General features: G+C 50.0%; 10 protein-coding genes across 10 annotated transcripts; 3 read left to right on the top strand and 7 right to left on the bottom strand.

Moving 5' to 3' along the window:
* Window positions 1-207: 207 nt before the first annotated feature.
* Window positions 208-1,282, bottom strand: CABS01_00886 (uncharacterized protein; the record flags this gene model as incomplete). The annotated part of the gene is made up of 4 exons (XM_060534267.1): window positions 208-504; window positions 562-698; window positions 759-887; window positions 940-1,282. 4 exons carry the CDS (start codon window positions 1,280-1,282, stop codon window positions 208-210), a joined length of 906 nt encoding a protein of 301 aa, XP_060401345.1.
* A 789-nt stretch (window positions 1,283-2,071) lies between these two features.
* CABS01_00885 (uncharacterized protein) lies at window positions 2,072-3,399 on the top strand (the record flags this gene model as incomplete). The annotated part of the gene is made up of 4 exons (XM_060534266.1): window positions 2,072-2,147; window positions 2,260-2,359; window positions 2,417-2,636; window positions 2,698-3,399. The coding sequence occupies 4 exons, from the start codon at window positions 2,072-2,074 to the stop codon at window positions 3,397-3,399; spliced, it is 1,098 nt and encodes a 365-aa protein (XP_060401344.1).
* Window positions 3,400-4,143: 744 nt separating this feature from the next.
* CABS01_00884 (uncharacterized protein) lies at window positions 4,144-4,942 on the bottom strand (the record flags this gene model as incomplete). The annotated part of the gene is made up of 2 exons (XM_060534265.1): window positions 4,144-4,775; window positions 4,837-4,942. The coding sequence occupies 2 exons, from the start codon at window positions 4,940-4,942 to the stop codon at window positions 4,144-4,146; spliced, it is 738 nt and encodes a 245-aa protein (XP_060401343.1).
* Window positions 4,943-5,845: 903 nt separating this feature from the next.
* On the bottom strand, window positions 5,846-6,604 carry CABS01_00883 (uncharacterized protein; the record flags this gene model as incomplete). The annotated part of the gene is made up of 1 exon (XM_060534264.1): window positions 5,846-6,604. One exon carries the CDS (start codon window positions 6,602-6,604, stop codon window positions 5,846-5,848), a length of 759 nt encoding a protein of 252 aa, XP_060401342.1.
* Window positions 6,605-7,349: 745 nt separating this feature from the next.
* On the top strand, window positions 7,350-8,111 carry CABS01_00882 (uncharacterized protein; the record flags this gene model as incomplete). Its single annotated transcript, XM_060534263.1, has 1 exon — window positions 7,350-8,111. The coding sequence occupies one exon, from the start codon at window positions 7,350-7,352 to the stop codon at window positions 8,109-8,111; it is 762 nt and encodes a 253-aa protein (XP_060401341.1).
* Window positions 8,112-8,426: 315 nt separating this feature from the next.
* Window positions 8,427-10,172, bottom strand: CABS01_00881 (uncharacterized protein; the record flags this gene model as incomplete). The annotated part of the gene is made up of 6 exons (XM_060534262.1): window positions 8,427-8,675; window positions 8,726-9,055; window positions 9,108-9,356; window positions 9,412-9,742; window positions 9,804-9,929; window positions 10,009-10,172. 6 exons carry the CDS (start codon window positions 10,170-10,172, stop codon window positions 8,427-8,429), a joined length of 1,449 nt encoding a protein of 482 aa, XP_060401340.1.
* Window positions 10,173-11,139: 967 nt separating this feature from the next.
* CABS01_00880 (polyketide synthase) lies at window positions 11,140-12,255 on the bottom strand (the record flags this gene model as incomplete). Its single annotated transcript, XM_060534261.1, has 1 exon — window positions 11,140-12,255. The coding sequence occupies one exon, from the start codon at window positions 12,253-12,255 to the stop codon at window positions 11,140-11,142; it is 1,116 nt and encodes a 371-aa protein (XP_060401339.1).
* Window positions 12,256-13,362: 1,107 nt separating this feature from the next.
* CABS01_00879 (TOXD) lies at window positions 13,363-14,552 on the bottom strand (the record flags this gene model as incomplete). The annotated part of the gene is made up of 3 exons (XM_060534260.1): window positions 13,363-14,022; window positions 14,079-14,208; window positions 14,263-14,552. The coding sequence occupies 3 exons, from the start codon at window positions 14,550-14,552 to the stop codon at window positions 13,363-13,365; spliced, it is 1,080 nt and encodes a 359-aa protein (XP_060401338.1).
* Window positions 14,553-15,155: 603 nt separating this feature from the next.
* On the top strand, window positions 15,156-21,215 carry CABS01_00878 (polyketide synthase; the record flags this gene model as incomplete). Its single annotated transcript, XM_060534259.1, has 6 exons — window positions 15,156-15,703; window positions 15,758-15,992; window positions 16,066-16,224; window positions 16,280-16,403; window positions 16,453-16,565; window positions 16,617-21,215. The coding sequence occupies 6 exons, from the start codon at window positions 15,156-15,158 to the stop codon at window positions 21,213-21,215; spliced, it is 5,778 nt and encodes a 1,925-aa protein (XP_060401337.1).
* A 356-nt stretch (window positions 21,216-21,571) lies between these two features.
* Window positions 21,572-22,816, bottom strand: CABS01_00877 (uncharacterized protein; the record flags this gene model as incomplete). The annotated part of the gene is made up of 4 exons (XM_060534258.1): window positions 21,572-21,868; window positions 21,933-22,118; window positions 22,170-22,453; window positions 22,522-22,816. 4 exons carry the CDS (start codon window positions 22,814-22,816, stop codon window positions 21,572-21,574), a joined length of 1,062 nt encoding a protein of 353 aa, XP_060401336.1.
* Between the last annotated feature and the right edge of the window lie 458 nt (window positions 22,817-23,274).

The following is a 23,274-nucleotide window of genomic DNA, read 5'->3' as shown; positions in this document are numbered from 1 at the left end:
GTTAAGCACTCTACACGTTGTATTCATGTTCTTACTGTAGTGGCGCAACGGCTCGCTGAATCGATACTTGCTGCCATCTTATGTTGTGAAGGCTCGCCGTTCTTACTGTAAACTCCAACCTCAAGAATGGTTCAGCACATCTCTCAAAAGCTACTGAGATCTTCATCCATCACCCACCCACCTGGTTTCAAATCACATACTGTGACTCTAGTCTACAATCTCCTCATACTTATCCTTCTCATCCTCTGGTGCAACATTGACCCATTTCACTGCCCGTGCCGGGTCGTGGGCCCACTCCCTCAGCGCAAAGAAGTCCCTGCAATGACTCTGCTGATCGTCTGTAGTGTGGCCAACACCCATACCATGAACGTAAGAAATTGGCGTCGCGTCCGCTAGGCATGTTATGGCTGACCTCACCGTGTTCAAACAGTGGATGACATGGCCCGTTTCCCACTTTGACGTTTTGTTATTGACCCTGTAGCCGATATCTTCAAAAATGATTGACTGGTCTCGTGTCAGAAGTTCAACTCTTTCAACACTTCTGCAGTTTTATATACTTACAATGCAGTGCATCTGGTGAAAAGCGCGTATGCTGTAGAGCTCTGATCCCTTGCGGGTGACATATGCAGGGAGCGGTTGCTGCTTGTTATCGAAATCCATGTACGTGCTGTATTTTCCGTTGATTCTCACGTTTGATGCTGTGCAACGAATCAGTTGGACTGGAACCCATTCAGTAAAGTATCGTAGTGTCAACGAACCGTTGTGCAGCATCTTGAAATCCCTCGCAGCAGCTTGCACATTTTCGAGGCTCTCGAAAACGTCGGGCTTGAAATAGTGCGGATCGCTCTCATCATCGTACTTAGCCCACTTGACAGGCTGTCCGATTTCTGTGCCTCGAGTTAGGGCCGCATTTTAGCGTCAAGAAAGGGTTTGGCTCACCTGGCGGGACAAAACCACTGGGGTCAACTCCCAACGGGGTGACTTCTTCTCGAGGCCAGGCGGTACCAATATTGAGCAAAACGATGTATCCGAGAAGAATGATTAGCAGAATACCCTCGGCCCAGGCTACTCGTCGAATCTTGCGGAGACGCTGATCCCATAAGACACGATCACGATTCCACTCGTCTGGGAAGGTCGGCGAGTTACCGCATGGGCCACTGTGATCTAGGTCCATGCCCCCGAGGCTTTCCAACTCATCATCGTCCAGATTTTCGCCCCCTTCAAGGACGTCGTACTTGGCCGCTTTCCTCATATTGCTCGCAAAAGTCACGTTCTTGCCCATCCCTATTGACTAGAGTTGAATGCAGATCAAACGTATTCCATGTGCGACTGAATTGCAACCCAACTGAAGCAGTGAGGTTTACCTCGCTCAACTATCCTAGGGCGGCCTATCGATCGAAACCCGCAGCCACCACAACAGACACCTCTTGTCCTGACGATTAGAGCTAAGTAGCGGACCGAGGTGGCCTGCGTGAAGGTTTAGTAGCACTGTTTCAATCTGTCCGTCTCCACTGCGGACCGAAGCTTGCACGGAGCTACCCCGCCGCGGTCGGGTTCAACTCGGAGCTCTGATTTTCCTAATTGAGATGCAGCCGGCGGATGCAACTGATGTGTTGGGAGATGTCCCGCCAGTGGTTGAGCTCAATCAAGGTGAGCAAAGCGAAGAACGCAAGGCATTGAGATCTCTGGCTTGTCTACGGCAAGTTTGACCTGGAAGAGACGACCAAAACGTTTACCAAAGCTTTGCTTGAGATATTTGACTATTATCAAGAATTCAATTGATATGGAAGCCAAGAAAGACGAAGTGACTTGGCGGTCCCTGCCGCGAAAGGACCAGCTCGCCATTTTATGTTTCCTACGGTTTGCCGAGCCGGTAGTGAGCATCTCACTGCTCGTGAGTAGACTCTTTCCACCACGACGTTGTGCAGATGTGGGGGTCGCTGACAAGGCGTCTTAGACATATTTGTTTTATCAATTGCAGTCTTTAGATGCGACGCTAGACTCGGGAGCGATCGTCCGACAAGTCGCTTACTTACAAACAAGTTTTATGCTATCACAATGCTTTTCGTCAATGTTCTTGGGGAAACTGGCCGATTCTCCCAGAGGCGGTAGAAAGCTTGTTCTAATGGGGGGAATAGCTGGATCATGTGAGTCCCGTCATCACATGCACTGGATGTAAGATGAGAGACGGCGTTCGGCCGCTAACGATCAAGTCCTTGAATGTAGTTATTGGATGTGTTGCTTTTGGATTCATCACAGATTTCAAGCAGGCACTGGCGTTGCGGATCCTCGAAGGTCTAGTCAACGGAAATGTGGCGACAGTGAGGACGATGGTCTCCGAGGTTGTCGTGGAGAAACGGTCAGTCATTGCTCAGGTTGATTAGAATTCGCTAGCAATAGCTAACAATCCCGAAAGATTTCAGCCTCATGCTTTCTTGTTGCTTCCGATCTCTTTCAACGTTGCTGCCATGGCTAGTCCCCTCATGGCCGGGCAGCTGGCTGACCTAGCGGGGAAATACCCCGATAAGTTTGGGAATAATGCGTTTCTGAAAGCGTGGCCGTATGCACCACCAGCTATCCTCAGCGGATCTATCATGCTGTTGGCCTTCTTCGCGGTCTTGCTTTTCCTAGAAGAAGTGAGCTCGTTGCTTTCCACTCGTAATTGTTGAATCAGGCTTACAGCTTCCGTTTCTACAGACTCTAGAGCCCCTGAAAGATAGATACGATCCTGGCGTCGCCTTCACCCGAAGAGTTCGATACCTTTTGTTTGGAACCAAGATCTCGACAGCAACCAGAGCAGGCCATGAGGATGCCACTGACGAAGAGATGTCACATATGATCACGGAATACTCTGACCCATCTGAAAGGGATTCCGAAGAGCAAAGATCACCAATGAAGGCAGTCAAGACAACTCCCATGATCTTACCATCTAGGCGCATGTTCACTAAAAATATGTGTCTCACGCTTGTTTCATACGCCATCCAGGAGTATCACATCACGACCTACAACACTCTGTGGACGAGTTTCCTCAGCGACCCGGTTGACAAAGAAGGCAAACTCAAGCTCCCTTTCTTCTTTTCTGGCGGGGCCGGGATGAAGCCAGACCAAATTATGTGGTCTCTCTTCATCGTCGGAATGATGGGATTACCCACGCAACTTTTCATCTATCCCCGCATCAGCCGTCGTCTCGGCACTTTGAAGATGTGGCGCAAGTTCATGCTTGGGATGCCGCTACTCTACTTCATCGTGCCTTACATCGCAGCTATGCCCTCGACTACACCACCACCAGCTGGTAAAACTGGGTTCGTCGTTTGGTTCCTCATCATCCTGGTTCAAATCATGATGGTGGGCACATCCACATTTGTCGTACCAGCGCAACTTGTTCTGACCAATTTGTAAGCTGCTTTTGATATCGTTCTTGTTGTGAATGCTCACATTGGCTTACATCCTTTGGTCAGGTCTTCGCCGCATCCGTCTGCTTTAGCGCGAACCCACAGCAGCGCATTCTTGTTGTCTGGTTTGATAAGGTCAGCGACTTCATCCATAGCGGGAATCGTGTATAGCTACGGGTCGTCCCATAACATCACAGGCTTGGTCTGGTGGATTGCAAGTGGTGTTGCAGTCTTAGGGTGTCTGAATAGTCGCATCGTAAACGAAGGAAACGGCCACGAAATCTGGCTGACTGGTGACAGTGAGTAGGGCAGAATCTAGGGTTGCTTTAGCTTTCGGGTGATTGGCAGCAATGCCTCAATCAAATACATGCAACGTGTAGAAAGAAAATGGCCTCGGTAAACAACACCTCTTGTAGCTTTTGTCAGTAGAATAGCTCTCAATGCCATACAAGCTTGATAGCTTTCAATCTCTCCTTCGTTCAACGTCGTGTTAATCCCTAGCTTGTCAGTTCCATTGATAACACACCATTGACACACACTCTTTTCGTCATCGCAGTAGAACTAATGTAAAGCGAGACAAGAGTTTTGATTTCAGTGACCAGTCTGCTGTTGAAGCTACCTTGTCTAACGTAATCAAGAAAAACTCCACCAAGTACCGCCGGTTTCCCGTCAGGACAATCTGTACCATTTACCACCACTTGTCTGTTCCATCCTCTCCATCATTCTTAAAGTACCGAGGATCATATGAGTATTACTCCATGTTCTCGTCAGTAACGAAGGCACGCTTGTCCTCGGTGACAAAGCCTCTCTTGTGGGGCTCAGTGATGAAAGAGCGCTTCTCCTCAGTGACAAATCCACGCTTCTCAGGCTCGGTAACAAAGCCGCGCTTGTCTTCAGTCACGAAAGATCTCTTCTCAGGCTCCGTAACAAAGCTACGCTTGTCCTCGGTGACAAAGCCACGCTTCTCTGTAATGAAGGATCTCTTCTCAGGCTCAGTGACGAAGCCCCTCTTCTCTTCAGTGACGAAACCGCGCTTCTCGGGCTCCGTGACAAAGCTTCTCTTATCCTCAGTGACGAAGGCGCGCTTCTCTGGCTCAGTGACGAAGCTGCGCTTATCCTCAGTGACGAAGCCGCGCTTCTCGGGTTCGGTCACGAAGCTGCGCTTGTCCTCAGTGACAAAAGACCTCTTCTCTGGCTCCGTCACGAAGCCACGCTTGCTCATATCGGGCTCGGTGACGAAACCTCTCTTCTCCATTTCATCTTCGGTGACGAAACCACGCTTCTCCTCAGTGACAAATCCTCGCTTGTCCTCTGTAACAAAGGAGCGTCTCTCTGGCTCAGTCACAAACTCGCGTTTGTCTTCGGTGACAAACGCGCGAGGATCTTTACTCGTCAGTTAGACCACTTAATTGTCTACGGAATCTTAAGTGCTTCAAACACGTACCAAGCTCGTCAGTGACGAAAGCCCGTTTCTCCTCTCTCTGGATGGTCGGTGCCGCAAGAGCAGTGGCTGCAAGGATCGCAACGGAAGTAAGGGCGGTGAATCTCATTGTGAGTCGTTGGATAATGATAACAGATATAGTTGGTGTATTGTAGTTGTCTGATTTGTTAGATGCTCGAACACCAAGGTAGACAGCGTGGGATGTAACGTGGTCATATATGGCGTTCCTACTCCCTTTTACAGCTTGTCTTCCGACACCCTCGTGGCAGACGAGCAGACCTAGTCACGTTATCTGCGGTAGTCGATTACCTCAAGGTTTCTTGGAATATCTCCATTTGCGTATACTAGCTTATAGAATAATGATTAATGTTCCGGCTCGAGCCGTACATCCGCGGAACCGTGTATCACCAAGAGCATAGCTAGCAACAATGACTCAATTTGGAAAGGATTCCTAGTGGATTCGCGTTACTTTCTTGCTCCAATGACCCTGAAGAGGATCCCCGCCGCGTTTGAGTCCCCTTATGCAGCTCTGACAAGGCCAAGTTGATAGTTTGGGCACGCACACAAAAGGCTTCCAACCTTGAGCTTGCTGGGTGGGATGACGGAAGCTTAAACGGCGGAAAGTGGGATACTTTCGAGAACAAGTAGTTGCCCTGCTTTTTTTTTTACTAAAAAACCCTGATCCTTATTGTGAACCTAGTCGTAAGGTGAAATTCTGACGACACTGTCGCTCTCGGTTATCGACAATAGTGTGTAGCTTACTTTGTCTGCCCAATGATGGATCAGTTCCCGGTAGTCTAGACTGTGGTTTTCACCATGTTCAGGGTATTGAACCTTGACTTGAAACGAACTTGGTTACCCACGTATGAGGATCAGAGGACTTTACGTTAATCGTAACGATATGTGGGATTTATGGTAGGAATGGTGACTATACTATTGCATGGAGAGCCCGAGAACGAAGACATTGGCTAATCAGTCTGCTACAACATTTGCCCCCAGTGACGAAAATGGTCTATTCCCTTGGCTTGTGATCAAATTCCTTATTCGCCCCGTGAATATGAGAATGGCCATGCACTTCAGCTAGCTGTCCATCACTACCAAGCCCCTTTTCCACACCAGGTTTCAAATCGAATTGGTGAACGGATATGTCGCTAGGCGGTCGACAAGAAGTAAAGCGAGGCCAGTAAGGGATACTCACATGGTCCTTGGGCCTCGCGTAGTCGTGCATCAACGCATGGTCTAGGCACTGGTGATAGTCGATGGTACCAGAGACCAATCCGTGCGCGATCTTGACCTCTTTCTTCCACAGAAACGCGCAAGAGTAGAGATGGAACTCCCATGTCGTCCACGCCTGTCCTGGTTTGATCTTCTCCACGTCAGACCAGGATAACTCGGTGGTTGAATTCCGAGACGTAAAGAACTTCCATGGGCGAGTCTGGCGGAACTCGGCATCTAGAGCCGAGTCAAAACATTGCGGAGGTTGCCATGTCGCCGTGTATGACTCAAACTTGCACCCACGTGACAATGCAGTGGGAGTGTCTCTGCCGCAAGGGAATTTGTCCTTGAGCAGGCCGGTGATGAGCCCGAGGTTGGTATCAGAGTGACCGTGATTCCCGTGATCAGTTCCGTAAAATGGAGAGAAGGGAACCAGAAGAGTGAAAAGGGTGCATATCGATGAGCCTAGAAGAAAGAAAAGAAGTCGTAGACAAGGTGAAAGGCTATTGTCCATATTCTTCTCGAATCTTGTGACCTTTTCGCGGTGGTTTGCCATGATTGCACGGTGACAGCGGTGGTGACTGGAAGTACGTGATAGGCAGTATTGTTGAGAGGGCGATAGATAACATATGTCGGCACTACATGACATTTGATTCTGCCTAGGCCAACCATGCGGGGATGATATCTTCCGCGTCATCATCTCCGATTCAGCTTGTAGCTAGGATATGACGGTCGCTTATAGTAAGAGCTGGGCGATCAAGAAGAAAGTCTCCGTGTCGTCTGCCCAGCTCCTCCTTCAAGTCGATTAACTTCCGAAACTGACGTCCATATATCGTTAGTGCAGTCATAGTACCGTTTACAGTAGGTGGTTCCACTTGCTTTCTCGAGAGGATCCCGGTAAGAAGGGACAAGCTCTTCGTTTACGTTCTGTGCTCGGTTAGTCCTGTGGATGTTCTCGACTTTGTGTTTAAGCTTTGAACTGTGACACACTTCATAAGGGTCCTAGCGGGAGCTTGGAGAATTTCTCGGGTTCCGCACTCATGCTTTACAACTGAACCTTGAGTACCTTGTCTTGTCAGTGCATTTTGTCGGGTAGTTGTCGTAAAAATCCGAGGCAGAACTCTCACTCAAGCAAGTCCGCCTCACATATTCTGTAGCCACCTGGGCAGGTTGTAGTCCTACTCAAACGTGGAATAGAGGATGCCACGGTCTTGTCGTACAGCGGATACATGTAAAGCAACTTTTTTTTACACTACCCTACTGCTTTTACGCAACTTTTCTGCCTAAGTCAGTAGCAAATAATGTCAACTACCACAGACCATAGCAACGAAGCGGAAGAGAGGCTCTTATCCTCTCAGTCCAGCAGCTATGACGACGACATACTGGAGGAAATTGCGTCGAAGCAGGTGCTAAATCATTATCCAAGACGATTCCCTTGGAGGAAGATCTTTCAAGGCATTGGCTATTCCACATCCGGAGCCATCTTGGTCTTTTCATTTGCTTTGGCAGCATACTTCCTAGACTCACCCACGAAAATGTCTACTATCGTCCCAGAATGGAGTGTCGTCGACGGTGGACAGACCTTTCGCGCCTGGGAGCCGTCCTCAGCATGCGGGAATACGCCCAACGAAGCCCGCGCAGCAGGTTGCATCTACGATGACGTTCTGCTCCACTGGATGCCGACACAATGCTCTTCTCCCGAACTCATTGACGAATTTGAGCACGTATGGCCGTGGGAGTTCTTTGAGGACCAAAATGCGACAAAGGCCATCACTCTACCCCAAGTTATGAAGGGCACGCAAGACATAAAATGGGTGTCTATGGATCTTCATCGTTGGCATTGTGTTGCAACATGGAAAATTCTCAGCAGCGCCGCACGGTGGAAAACGACAGTTCCGGCTTATGCTATCAACTGGAATCACTCAACACACTGTGCCGATCATGTGCTGATAAATATGCACGTCGAAGACCCGTTCGCTATCAACTCACATCTCGACATTGAGTACACACCATGTGTGACTCTGGCAGAGGACAGATCACTAGGAAGGGCAAGAGAGTGGTGAGGATTTCGTGACACAGGCATCTCTATTACTAAGTCAAGGTTATGGTCACTCTAAGGCCGCAAATTTGTAGTGTGAACTTGATCAAGCCAGATATTAATCACGGAAGAAACATGTTCAATCCAGAAAATGGATTCATAATCCATATTAATGTCTTTATGGCTCAGAATAAGAGTTTAAACCTGTAATCCGCCACCAACAATAGCAAAACGATTCTTAGTAGCTAGATAAGACATATTCTTGAATAGAAACCATCGCCCTTCTACTCCCTGGTGATCGGTCTGTGAATTAAGGTAATTACGTGTGTCATGGAGTGATTTAGAATGTGACAGCAAACCTCTCTCTAGCTGCCTGGCCATATTTTTGAAGTAGCCACGGAACCGGACAGAGCAAAAGTGAGACAAATCCTAAAAGACTACTTCCCCAGCCGAGCCCTAGCCGATTGAACAATGACTCCCCTGCGAGTGGCAGAAATGCACCAACGATGCAGCGGAAGATGGTAGATGCCGCTATCGCAGAAGCAGCGTACTTCGTAAACGCGTCGATGAGGTATGTGTGCAGCGGCATCTGGGCGCTTGATTAGTATCTGGAATGTATGAAGATGTTAGAGCACCCACCATGATAAGGATTAGTCCGGCTCCGAGAAGGGCTGAGCCAATGATTGGGAGTATCCAGTGCAAGTGGTATTGCGCGGTCCAGCCGTAGAAGAATAGTCCCAAGGGTGTAAGCAAGATCGACCTGGCCATGATAGGCAGTCGAAACTCAGGCTCACGATGTCCATCGTTGCGTGCAGTTCGTCGATTGGCCATGCGGTCGTTGAAGATCGCATTGCAAATTGCTCCCACGCTGAAACCTACGCCCAGGCCAAGGTAGACTAAACCGACTGTGCCCAACGAAAAGCCGTACTCCGAGGTGAAGACCGGAGTGAATGTCGTCAATAGTATGTACTGCTTGCTATCAGCCTCACGCCACATTGTGTAGAAACCTCGTGGGGCTTACCATATACCCGTATGCTAAAGCAAGTATTGTTGAGAGAACAAGCACAATTGGGCTCAAGAAAAACATCTTGACTGGCCGAACCAGTGCATTGAGAAGGAGCGTACTTGGACTCAACGCCGACTTTTCACCCGGCGCTACGAAAGTGCTTTCGGGATGAGCTTTCCGTAAAGCCACTGCACGCTGGTGCAGCAGTCTTGGAGGATATGTCTCCCGCAGACAGAAGAAGCAAATCAACGTGAAGGCACCGGACTGTGGCTCTTGATCAGCAATGGGAATCAGACCACGGTACCCGACAAGCACTCACAGGGATTGCAGTGACCCAAAAAATCCATCGCCAGCCTAGATCCTGTGAAATATAGCCGGCCGCGACCGGTCCCAGTGCTGGTCCAAGGATGGGACCAACGAAGTAGACGCTCACCACCAAGCCTCGTCGCTCGGGTCGGATGAGATCAGCTATAGTGCCACCGCCGATGGCTAGGGGGGCTGCACCCGAGGCGCCAGAGAGGAAACGGAAGATAATGATGGCCGGCAGGTTTGGTGATACAGCGCTCAAAATGCTGAACAGAGTGAAGAGGATGTTTGAGCTGTGGTAAATGGGCAGTCTCCCATACAGCTCGGATAAAGGAGCAAAGAAGCTGACGAGCATAAGTTGATTATTACTTGAGGCTTCATTACCTTGAGGCGAACAGAACTTACATTGGACCAATTGCATATCCTAAGACAAAAATAGAGACGATGAAGGATGAGAGGACTTTGCTCTCGCTATGGAATTCCGCCATCATGTCTGGGACTCCAGGTGCACACATGGCGGAGGCGATGGACCTATAGAGCCACATCATTCGTAGTCAGTCAGCTATTCCAGCTTCGCTCTCGTGTCGTATTGGGACGCAGGATGACTTACGCAATGAAAGTTAAGGCGCTGACAAGTCCAACGTTGATGCACTTTCGAGTAGTTGACCAGTTCAGGGGCTTACTCTCGTCGTCTTCCCCATTCCAGTCCACAACGATGTCACCATCCTCATCCTGCCGCTCGGCGCCAATCTCAACCTGCTTCTCAGTAGCCATACTAGAATTTTGCGATATTGCCAGCAATTGTTCTCAGCGTCAACTGAGCGCACGCATAGGTACGAATTCTTGGCCAGCCAAGTGTAGGGAAAAGTTCCGTAGCTACATACTTACTCAGAATTCAACTTAGAGATCCCGCGTATTGTCAACTAACTTGGGGTACCATGTAGGTTCGAACTATCGAGAACCCTGAAGCCTTATCCCAAGTGCAGCATCGTCGGGGAACAGGAAAAGTACCCCGAAACTTTCCTTCTCACCCGAAGTTGCGACGAAGCCCCCCACATCTTGACTCGCGATACTTCAGCCCATCTTAGAAGTCCTTTCCCCGTCTTGCTTCATCTCGGCCAACAGACGTAAGATTGGTACGAGCCAGCGGCAAGGGTCGTGCCGCCACCCAGATAGAGTTGCCTTTTTTCCGCTGCTACAAGTCTACTGTGTAAGTCTTGTAAAGACGTGCTTACGCGCCCCATTTGGAGTAGACTTTGAGTGTTCTCGGGGCAGCCTGCAGGAAAGTATCCCCTCAGAGGTGCAGTTAGGCAAAAGAAGACTCGTTACCAAACTCCTAAACAGAAACATCTGTACCGAATGATAAACAAACCACGTGGATAATTTCTGCCTACAAGTTGCCAATTAGCCGTATAGTCGAGTGCCTACCATTCCAGCCTCGCTTTAGGTTACAGGTAGCCTCGAAACCTCATTGCGGACGTTTCACCGGGGATCCGCCTCGATTTTAGCTATGCTATCTAGCAGATATGGAAATCTAGTTCCGAGGATTCGGTTTGATCACCTATGTATCTATACAATATCACAAGGACGAAGCAATAGTATCCGCGGTTAGGTCGGCTATCAAGTGGCGTGATCTGATCTCATCAGATTTGGTGTACCATACATGAAGAGGAAGATTCGTCATGTGCAACTGAAACCGAAGTTACGGGCACTGTACCAACAACTACAACCACGAGCTACCCTATTCGGCCACCGTCGCCAGGAAAACTCTCTGCAGGCCGGAATCCCTCAATTTCCCTCTAGTCCAATCAATATGATCGAACCCAGATGCCTTGAAAGCATCCCGCCATACCGTCTCGTCAGCCGTCGCATGCTTTCTCCCGTCGCTGAACAACCACCATCCCTCAAACAGCCCAAACACAAAGTCAGCCCAGCACAAACGCTCCTGCACCTCCATCACCAGTGCAAACCCGCCAGGTCGTAAGAATTGGCGCGTATTGGTAAGTGACTTTACCATGTCAGGGGTGGCGTGAACTGCGTTTACAGCAATGACTATGTCCTGGGTGTGCGCGAGATCTACAGGTGGTGGCTTCTCGATGTCCTGTGTTCGATAGTTCATAAAGGGGTAGTCTTGGAACTTCCGCGCAGCCTGAGCAATGAAGCCGTGTGCCAGATCGGTGAAGGTGTACTCGACAGGGACTCCCGATTTAGCGAGCAACGGGGCAAGCCATTTGGCTGTGCCCCCTGTTCCAGCGCCAAGCTCCAGGATCTTGAGTTGAGAACCGTGAGGGATGGCGACGGTCTCTGTGAAGCGGGTCATGAAGTCTTCCATGAGCTTGTGAAAGGCCTTGCTCGGATGCGCTGCGCCATAGATATCTTCCAGATACTCGCGCCCTTCTGGGGACCCGAAAATCGATCGGACGCCATCGGTACGTCCCACATAAATTTCGGCGAGGTTGTTACCCGCGTGAGCCACAAGCTTGTTCAGAGATGTGTATGTCGGAAAGTCGTTGAGAATATGTTGAAGAGCATCTTTTGGATTTCCAGGTGGTGTGGGTTTGTCTGTCCTGATGAACGAATCTCCTTCTTGGCGCACAAGTCCTGCATCTGAAAGCATTTCATAGCAGAAGTCGAGCTGTTTCCGTAGGTTGGCGGTGCATTTGATCGGTCTCAGCTTCTGGCCCGGTTTTGTACGCGCAATATCGCATCGCAATTTTTGGAACGATTTCATGATCAGCTGAACGATGAGCAATTTCTGTCGTGAGTGGACGTTTTCATAGTAGCCCGCAAATCCACAATCGGTGACAATCCTGTCCGTACTGTCTCTCGTTTCGTTGAAGGCTTCCACGGCCGCCATTCTGCCATCTGATGCTGGTTGACTCTGAAATATGACTACGTCTTTGATGCGGCAGATTATACTGTGGCGTCCTTGATGTCACAACTGGGGCAACTACACGTAGTACATGAGTGCTTTAACCATAAGCCCGACGATTCTACAGTACCGGAGCTGTCAATCCGTCGCTCATGTGGAGAGGGGGGGACCATCGGTCCGGCACGGAGGTCACTTAATCGCGCGGAACCCCTTCTATATGCCTCGGACAGCGATGACCGAGTCGCAATTTCATCACTAAACCAACGCATTAGTGAAATACATTTCGCGCAATCTACATTAGTACGGTTCTGTTTCAATATCGAGTAACATAGTGACGGATTTTGATCAAGTATGGCATTAATGAGTTAGTACAACTGTAGCTAATCCGTGCGTCGTAGTTTTCCGGTATTAACCCTCCCATGTCGCTATCTTGAGACTTATTCCCGCTGATTTCCTTCATTCAATGAAATACCTTACGAGATTAAGAGGATGTTTGTTTGATTCATTTGAACATGAACACTATTGATACTGAAATGTATGCTTTCTACTCTGTTGTTGACGCCTTCATCTAATCGGAGGGGGACAAAGTCACGGCCTGTTGCACCATGACTCTGTGTCGAGGCCTGGATTAGGCTCACCATCAAGATGCGAGTCGCTCGGGGCTGCTGTCTTGAATCTCCCATACATTTCAGGCTCGCTTCTTCATTCCGGATTATTTAAGCCTTGCCCTACTCCTTAGAGACTCCCGAATCCGGAGCAACAATGATATGTGAGTGGCTTCATCGTTGCTGAGTTGACGGACCGCACGGGGTCGGATTTTGGCAGGCCTGTGCTAGGACTCAGTGAAAGTTACTTCAGGTGGTTTAATGCGCGAGTCATCCATCGCCGCCCTGTTCGACCACTAACTCTCGCGCAGCTCATGCCTCAGAGACCTACCTGTTGAACCCAGTGCGGACAATGGAAGGCCACCAAAATGTCCAGACTTGGGATACTCCGTGTCGGAAACTTGCCTTCTAAGATCGATGCATCTTTCTCATGATATTACATGATTGGCCATAACGAAGTCTGAAATTGAAGCTACGTGTATCTACCTTATGAAGCAATCGTGTAGACGAGCTTTGCAGCACTCACGTTCCCTTGCTTCAGGTACTGTATGCCATGAAGAACACCTTCCAAGCCATCGCCGCCTTCATTTACAATTTGCCTGGCAGGCCGAAACTTGTCCTCCTGCAGTAGCTTCTCACTCACATCCCAGAACATCTTCCCAAACTCGTAGTCGTCAAGTCTAGGTTCAATGACCGTCTCCTTCTCTATCGTCTCTCCTAGAATCGTGTAACCCAAGGTTGTAGAGCACTCGATCTTTGGATTGATCTTCTTGACAATGGAGGGAACCAAGTACAAGAGGCTGCTGTAGTGCCCGCCTCTTATCGACATCGCCGCGGCGCATATCCGTGCAGACTGGGCTGTCGCAATGCAATCCCAAGCGTGCCTCAATCTTCCCTTTGTGAAAGCCTTGACTTGCTCTGAACAGTCCTCTGCTTTGTAGTCAACGCAGAAATCAGCTCCCAAGGCCTTCATGTAGTCGAAGTTCTTGGGCGAACAGGTTACGATGACCGTGCAATTGGACATTTTGGCGAACTGAATGCCCATGATTCCTGACGCCGTGCTTCCGCCGTAAATCAGAAGGGGAATCGGCTCTGGTGACGGCTTAGTGGGAAGTGGAAGTGCCAGAGACTGGTAGAGTCCTTGACCCTAGATCTGATTTTTAGCGATGATCTGTTAGGAGCAAGTGTGAATGAAGCACCAACCACCGCTACTAGGCCAGACGTGATTGCCGCCGCCTCAGTGTCATCAACATGGTCAGGTATCTTCATCTGTAGGCTCGCCTTTGCGATGAGATACTCTGCAAAGGCCCCATCTTCCTTCTGTCTCACATTTCTGTGCAAATATGATTAGAGTCATTCTGTAGTCTGGAGAGATCGTGTCACTTACGAGCCATTCACAATCCCGAAGACTCTGTCGCCAACTTTGAAGTGCTTATCCACTCCATTGCCGACCTCGAGAACAACGCCCGAGTACTCGAGACCTGGTCGCGTACCAGTGGGGTTACCCACCCACATGAAGTCAATGTGCTTCCAGTCAGAAGGATTGATAGCGACGGCAGTCGTTTTCACGAGGATATATCCATCACGTAACTTAGGAATGGGCGATGTGGCTATTGCCGCTTTACCGCGACCTTCAATGATGACAGCCTTCATAGTGTTGGGGAGAGTAGAAGCCATAATTGTATAAGAACCAAGCTGATGTGTGATGCCAATCGCCAGCCGCAGCAGTGCTGTAGTAGAGCTGTAGACGGAATATCTCTCAAGTCGTTCAGTAGAATCTCTTTGTTGACGCGACCGTTACATGACACCACGGGCACTCCTGATGTGAAATTAGATTTCGTCCATCCAAGTTACTTGCCTGGTCCATTGGCTGGTGTCTTTCGGAGTGTTGAACTTCATGTTGTGACACATCTCGGACCGCAAGCTGTGCAGGGACCGGGTCATCATGAGGTGTTCGCAAGTCGATTCTCGCAGCCAATCACACTAGACGGAAAAAATATGGCTCTCGGAATTCGAGCAATAGACTTTCGCAAAACTCGGACTCACCTATTCTGCCAACATAGGGGATGTCTTCTGGAATACCGAGATCAACTCCGTTGCAACATTGTTCATCTCTTGTTAAGAAGCTCTACATTAGTGTCGAAGTAATCTTGTTGGCCCTTTAACCCAAACCATAATACACAGCCAAAACTACACGATATCCTTTGCTAGGCTGGCATTTGACTCTCACTCAGCAGGCGTTTGCGGGCTTTTACCATCTTTTGTACCACGCTTTAGACAATGTCATCAAAGTCGGGCGCCGCCACGCCTTCATCCGAGATGGGCACCTCCGACCCCATCGCCATCGTGGGAATGGCCGTGAGGCTTCCCGGTGGCGTGAAGAACACGGAAGACTTCTGGAACCTGATGATGAATAAGCAAAGCGGTCTGATCCCCATCCCTAAAGAGAGATGGAATAGCGAAGGCTTCTACAGTCCCGTTGCAAAGTGGGGAACGGTTCAGAACAAGGAGGCATACATGTTCACCCAAGCCGATAATGACCTTACCAAATTTGACGCCTCTTACTTCACATGTGGTGAGAAGGAAATCGAGCGCATGGACCCCATGCAAAGGCAATTGCTGGAGATTGCGCGAGAATGTCTTGACAATGCCGGCGAGGTCAACTGGCGCGGCCAAGAGATCGGCTGTTATGTTGGCAACTTCTCGTCAGATTGGCAAGATGACTTGTCAATGGACCCGCACGCTTCTGGACTATACCGAGGATCTGGCTACCTCGACTTCTTACAGCCTAACCGTGTATCATATGAGTACGGCTGGACTGGCCCGAGGTAAGTAGCGCACCCTATGTGAGTGACGATTCGCAGTGACTAACATCCTTCAAGTATGCTTGTCAAGACTGGATGCTCTTCATCCATGGTTGCTTTACATCTGGCTGCTGAAGCTGTTCAAAATGGTACATGCAAGTCGGCAATGGCTCTGGGATGCAACCTCATCACATCAGTCATCACATCCATTGTCTTCACAGAAACCGGTGTCTTGTCTCCAAGCGGCAAATGCAAAACCTTTGATCTGCTTGCCGATGGCTACGGCCGCGGTGAAGCTGTCAACGCTGTCTATGTCAAGAGATTAAGCGGGCACCAACAACGATGGTCGGTCTAACGGCATCATGAGCCCAAACACTTACCTGCAGGAGGCCTTGATTCGAAAGACCTACGAGAAGGCTGGTCTTCCGTTCAATAAGACGGCCTTCTTCGAGTGCCATGGCACTGGTACTCCGACTGGCGATCCACTTGAGGTGGCGGCAGTTGCTCGAATCTGGAAGGATCATGATGGCGTGATGATTGGCGCTGTAAGTTCACCATGTTTTCAATGCAAGGTTGAGGTTTTCTAACATGAGTACTCAGGTTAAACCTAATGTCGGTCACTCAGAAGGTGCGGCAGGCCTGACAAGTGTCATTAAGGCAGTCCTCGCATTGGAAAATCGAGTTATTCCGCCGAACATCTACATGGAAAACCCCAATCCAAGGAGTGAGTTCATCGTAAGTAACCTGATTGTCAGATACTAACATCAGCACAGTTCCATGGGATGAGGCCAAGCTTTCGGTCCCGACGGAGCCAACTTTCTGGCCTGCAGACAGAGATGAGCGCATCAGTGTCAATTCCTTTGGTGTGGCTGGCTCCAATGCTCACGTAAGAACTCTGCCCTTATCCTGACGAAAGCTCCCCGCTAATAATTTGAAGGTCATTCTTGAGTCTTATGATGGTTGGCAAAAGCTGCAAGATGATGCTAGCTCTATCAGCTCAGACTCAGGCGTCAGCGTTCGCTCTCCTGGACAGCGACTCTTGTTGTTCTCCGCTGCGCACTTGACTTCTCTCGAAAAGCAAGTGGACCAACACAAGCACTACATTGAGACTAAGAGCGCTGATCTTGATGATCTTGCTTACACTCTGGGTCATCATCGCGATCACCTCAGCTGCAGAGCCTATGCTATTGCCAACGAGGAGGGTGTCTTTGACCTGAGCAGCTTCAAGCGCAAGCCAACCACCTCCCGGCGACTCATTCTGACCTTTACTGGACAGGGTGTGCACTGGGCCGGGATGGGCAAGTCACTGATCGAAACCAACGAGGTGTTCCGAGACTCCATCAAGAAGCTGGACGTATGGCTCCAGTCGCTTCCCGAAGAACACAGGCCAACCTGGTCCTTGGAGAAGGAGCTGTCTATCGACGATGACTCTAGCAGGGTTGGCCAGCGGGGATACTCTCACCCATGCGCAACTGCTGTTCAGATCGCGTTGGTCGATGTTCTCGCTAGCCTTGGCGTTCGTCCTGATGCTGTTACTGGCCACTCTGGAGGAGAGGCTGCTGCTGCGTACGCTGCCGGTAGTGTCACCGCCGAAGCCGCCATGGCTGTTGCCTACTTCCGCGGCTGGCTCTTGGTCAACGGCACTGTCCCGCCTGGTACTATGGCTGCTGTCAGTCTTGGCCCAAAGGAGGTTGAGCCCTTCTTGATTCCAGGTGTCGTCATTGGCTGTGAGAACAGTCATCTCAACTCCACCTTGTCAGGCGATCCCGTCTGCATCCAACACTGCATTGACCAGATCATGCGTCGCCATCCTGATGTCAAGGCTAAGGTTTTGAACTTGGAGACATCTTTCCACTCTCCCTGGATCGAGCCTTTGGCTGGGCCATACGAGGAGCTCCTGAAGCCATACCTTGTCAATGCTAAGGCTCCGACCGTGCCTCACTTCTCGAGCGTCACTGGTCTTGAGATGACCGAAGCTGACTTTGGAGCCAACTACTGGCGCCGAAACTTCGTCCACCCTGTGCTATTCAATACGGCGATGAGAGCGATCTTGAAGAGCAATAACAACAATCTCTTCGTGGAGGTCGGCCCCCATCCGGCTCTCCAACGTCCCATCAGTGAGATCCTTCGGAGCGTGCCTGACTCTTCCTGCGAGTACATCACTACCCTCCGCCGTGCTGAAGATACCAACCTATCCATGCTCCGTCTGGCTGGTGAGCTCTTCGTACAAGGAGCCCCGGCCGACATGGCCACCATCATCCCCAAGGGCAGAGTTTTGACCGATCTGCCGACCTACCCTTGGCTACACGATGTAACCTATATGGATGAACCTCGCAATCCTTCCCGTTACAAGCAAAGAAAGCATACCAGACATGTGATTCTCGGCGCTAGGGTTCTTGAGGGCAATGATATTGAGCCTGCCTGGCGAAACATGCTTGATCTCAAGGAAGTTCCTTGGTTGATGGACCACATCGTCAACGGTCAGATCGTATTCCCTGGAGCCGGCTACATGGCCATGGCTGGAGAGGCGATGCGTCAGGTAGCCAACGGCTCAGATGCGTACACCATTAGGGATATGTCAATCATCACCGGCATGACAATCCCCAAGGAGAAGAAGATGGAACTATACACGCGCATGATTCCGGAAGACAAGCTTAGTGACGAAGGCCAATGGTACAACTTCAAAATCATGTCCTACGATGGACACGCATGGGTCACGCACTGCTCTGGTCACATCCGCTCAGGAGCTGAGGCAGAGAAGACCTCAATCGCAAGCGCTCAGGCTGAGCAAGAATTTGCTCGCGAGATCGACGCTGAAGGCTGGTACAAAGCTGTCAAGGCCGTTGGCATCGACTGGCAGACCGCTTTCCAAGGCCTTGAGCAGATCACCGCGAACACAGTCAAGAGGGAGGCCACAGCGACAGTTTATGACTTTGAAGACACGACGCACTACGCTGCTCATCCGACACTTTTGGATCAAATGCTTCAGATTAACCTCGTGGCGCAAACACATGGCCAGAAGCGGCGTCTAGACAGCATCCTGCTTCCCACCTTCATCTCGCGACTGGGTGTCCTCGGGAACCAGGACTTATGTATGAGAGCTTACGGCAGTATCCAGGAAGATGCTAAAGGCATGACCGCAAACGCTGCCATCTACACAGATGAAGGTCGTCCTACGGTGTATCTGGAAGGTCTCTCTTACTCTGAGCTACCTGTCGCCAAGCGTGAAGAAGTTCTCCTCGGAAGCACCTTTGAATGGAGAGACGATATCACTATGCTGGACTCCCTTGCAGAAGTCGGGACTGCCAACTGGGATCTTGTCAAGGACGCTACCGAAGTAATTTCTCTCCTCGGCTTCAAGTCTCCTGACTCGAAAGTATTGGAGATTGGATCAGGATCAACCGACATTACTCGACTTGCTCTAGATGCTCTGCAGCCTACCCAACATAAGCGCCTTTACTCTGAGTACACCTATGTATGCACCTCTGGGGAACAGGTTGACCAAGTCACCGAGGCAGTTGCAAGTCTGGATCGCGAAAGCGTCTCGGTCGTTGATCTCGAGCAGCTTTGCATGTGCAACACGACTGACATTATCCTCTTGTCGATTTCGACCTTGTTGTCGGATGATCGCCACCTACTTGATGATTTGACGGAATTGAAGTCACTTCAGACTGCTGGAAGCCGACTGATCGTTCACGATGACGGTATTGCAACCGGTGGTGCTTCTGATTGTGAAAAGATTAGCCAGAGACTGAAATGCCTTGGCTTCGTCTTTCATTCACAGACACCGACTGGCTTGATACTCGCGGAGCCAATGAAGGTTACCGAGATGGACAAGAGCACAATTATCACCATTCTAGCACACAATTCGAAGGAAGGACTTGAGCTTGCTAGTGGCGTCAGGTCTCAATGTGAGTCTAAGGGGTTTACTACACGAGTCTCCCACCAGAACACAGTTCCTTCTGACGGGTCTGTGGTCATCTCACTTCTGGATCTTACTGGAAACACAATCTACGACCTTAGCTCTGAGACTTTCCGGCCGTTCATCGACAGCCTATGCAACTTGAGTGATTCACTCATTTGGGTCATCCCCGCCGTTCATGGCGCTTGCAAGGATGCCAAGCCAGCCATGATTCAGGGCACTGCTAGAACCGTTCGCATGGAGAACAAGGCAGACATTACTCTTGTCGAGGTCGATGACATCTCAATATCTAGCAACGGTATGTCCAAAGCTCTATTGAATATTGTACAGAGTCTACCAAACCGTCGCAAAGGCGGAGAGTTGGACGCGGACTTCGATTACGCCATTGTGGATGGCAAGGTTCAAATACCTCGCATGTCCTGGTTCGGCTTCTCTGAGCCCGAAGTCAGTCAGGCTATTCCATCAACTAAGGAAGCTTCCATATTCCGGAACGATGCCTCATACCTTCTCATTGGCGGTTTCGGCGGCCTTGGTCGATCTGTGGCCACTTGGTTGCTCGAGCATGGAGCCCGTAACCTTGTGTTCCTGTCGAGATCCGCTGGAAGTGCCGATAATGAGCCTTTCGTGAAGGAGCTCGAAAGCTATCCTGGATCCGTCATCAAGACGATCTCCGGAGACGTTAGCAATCCCGGTGACGTACTCAAGGCAATCAACGAAGCTCCCGAGCCCCTCGCTGGTGTGATGCAACTGTCCCTCGTGCTCAAGGATAATTCTACTGCTGAGATGACTTGGGAGGAGTGGAGTGGAGTGGTTGATCCTAGGGTCCGTGGGACTTGGAACGTCCATGAAGCACTTCTAGACGCGAATGTTCCGTTGGACTTCTTCGTCATATTCGGCTCTGGTGGTGGGCACACAGGTTACTATGGCCAAGCCAACTACAGTGCGGCAAACACCTACCTCGATGCTTTTGTTGAGTATCGCCATCACCTCGGTCTTCCTGCCTCCATTATCGACCTTGGGGTGGTTGGTGACGTCGGATACCTTCTCGAGCGGGATGATCTCTACGAGGGCTTTAAGAACGGTGGCTTCTTCTTTTTGAAGGAGCAGGATGTTCTCGACTCTGCGTCCATTGCTGTGGCCAACTCCTCTGGAGGGCCGTTCAGCAGCTTCTGTCTTGGAGGTCTCTCTGAGAAGCCTCTTTCTGATCCATCTAATCGTGTCAACTGGAAGAGAGATGTTCGTTTCGCTCAGTCTCACTATTTCCACAAAATGAACGCCGCAGGCTCTGGGGAGACCAAGGAGAATGATGAGGCCGAGACATTCATCTCGCTCGCCAGATCCGATCCCGCTACTCTCCGAGACAGCGCGACAGCCGCCAGCCTCGCTCGCTTCATCAGTGCCACTCTCAGTCATCTTATGCTGAGGCCAATTGAGGATTTTCCCCTTACTGAGAATTTGACCTCGATTGGTTTGGACTCCATCATTTCGATTGAGTTGGTGGACTGGATTCATCAACAGTTCCACATTGGTTTAACCTCTATGGAAGTCACTCAGTGTACTTCTCTGATCCATCTCGCTGAGAAGATCATCGAAGAAGTCATTGCATCCGTGTGATTAGCTTAAATTGTCATCTGAACTCTGTGTAACTGTGCGATTCTCAAGGGTAGCAACGTTTTTATTTTCATCAGGCTAGTGGCATAGGTCATAAGAAATTTCAGAGAATGTTTGTCTTGTTTTCAATTAGAAATTTGCAATGGCTGTGAAAGTACAATCTTTCCACTTTACTAAGGCTTTCTATCATGTCCGCAGCCCGAATCTCATCAAAGGTAGAAGCTGTCACCTTCACGTTTGTAAAGGGCTCAGTATCTCACACAAGTTGCTAGTTTACTTGCACCAAGGTGAGCCCGCATCCTGATATATAATATGTATAATTCTTCTAAATCGCTATTCCTGAAGTCTACAAGTATGCATCATGCCACTGAGCTGTTTAGTCTCATCTCTACTCTCTCTTCGTCTGGCTCTCTTTCATTAAGGGAATCTTGTTCCACCACTTCATATCGACCTTTCCGTAGCCATTTCCACTCCTTGGCTGAAGAAACAACGACCAAGCTAGTTACAACACCGCCTATGCCAATCAGCGTCAAGAGATTAACTTGAGACTGGAATACAATCCAATCCAGTAGTAACGCCCATCCGACCTGAGAATAAATCATGATCGTAGCAGCTGATGAGACATCGTTGGCTATTCCTGCAGTGAGAAGAAATTCCTAGAAGAGCATGTGGTGTTAGTCGAGGACGTGGAACAGTATACTGGACAGGACGAATACTAACCATTACAAAGCCGAAGATGCCAAGGGGTATCAACTTTATCCACGACAGAACTGTTGTTGTGAGATGAACGCTGTCTATGAGAAGGAATGCCACAGTAGATACAATGACAATCGTCCAAGCAAAGTACATGATACTCATCAGAGGGTGCTCGCGTGTACCGATGGAGCGAATCGCCGTAAGCGCCACCTTTAGATATATTCAGTAAAGGTTGTCACCAGTGACTCATCGTTGACTTACCGCTCCACCACACACACTAATCAACCCGAATCCGAAACCCATCATTCTGCCTTTCGGGGTCCCATCGGTAATTGACTGAGCAGCGGTTGCAAGTGTTGGATTAGAGCCAAATAGCGCGTCTGGCTGGACGACGAGGATCACACCAACCAGCGCGACAAAGGCCCCGATCCGATCAATAACCTCGAAGGTTCCATAATCTAGGTACCGAATCAAGATCATGGCAGTGAGCGGCCCAAGGAAATTCAAGGCCGTTGCTTCACTAAGCTTAAGGTGCATGATAGAAACTAGTAGATAACGTGTTAACAAGGTCAATTCACCAAAACCTCATGTCACGACGCGATATTCATCTTACAATAGAAACCAAAGGCTCCAAAAACACCGGCCGCTGCCCTCAGAGCTAGTAGCCATCTCAATTCTGGTGATCCTAACGGGAAATTTGGAGCTTTCGTGAACCAGAGGTAGACGGTGCATGCCGTACCCGTGATAAGGAACCGGACGAATAGAACTTGGAATGGGTGTACTGGGTCTTCGCCCGTCTCGAAAAACTTGGCAAAGCCGTTTAGTGCCGCGGCAGAGAGTTGGGATGCCAGCACCAGCATCGACGGCCTGTGCCGGTCCAAGAATGAGTGACTCAGGCCTTTGTCCATCTCGCGAAGCCTGAGTGAGAATAGCAGATTGTGGTTCGTAGAAACATTTCACCTGCCTCGCAACGTCTAGCCAGAAGGCTTTTCCCACAGAGTTGCTTACCGTAACTCAAAGGGTTCCTTGTTCTTCCTGCTCCGAAAAGGCAGATGGAAACAACCCCGGAAAGTCTGGAACAAAGGGGTTGGTGGCATCAAGTGGCACAAGGTTTCGGAAACTGCTTTATGAAACCCTAAACGGGACATCGGCGCGACGCTATCCCTGGGCTGTCAGCACCGTGCGTTGACTCGCGAACTCCCTCTCGCTACACCCGGCTCCGCCCGCTCGGACCGAACTACCCCAGTCAACTTTACCTCTCGATCCGGTGGGAAACGGAGGGACGGCAAGGCGCCGGTAGCTCGGAGCCGAACACGAAAGGTAGCGCGTTGGGTTCCCAAGATGCGAATCGCCATGGGTGGAAGTA

This window comes from Colletotrichum abscissum (assembly GCF_030869225.1).
Source record: "Colletotrichum abscissum strain IMI 504890 chromosome Unknown Scaffold_2.1, whole genome shotgun sequence".
Taxonomy (NCBI): domain Eukaryota; kingdom Fungi; phylum Ascomycota; class Sordariomycetes; order Glomerellales; family Glomerellaceae; genus Colletotrichum; species Colletotrichum abscissum.
This window is presented reverse-complemented; position numbering and strand designations above follow the sequence as displayed.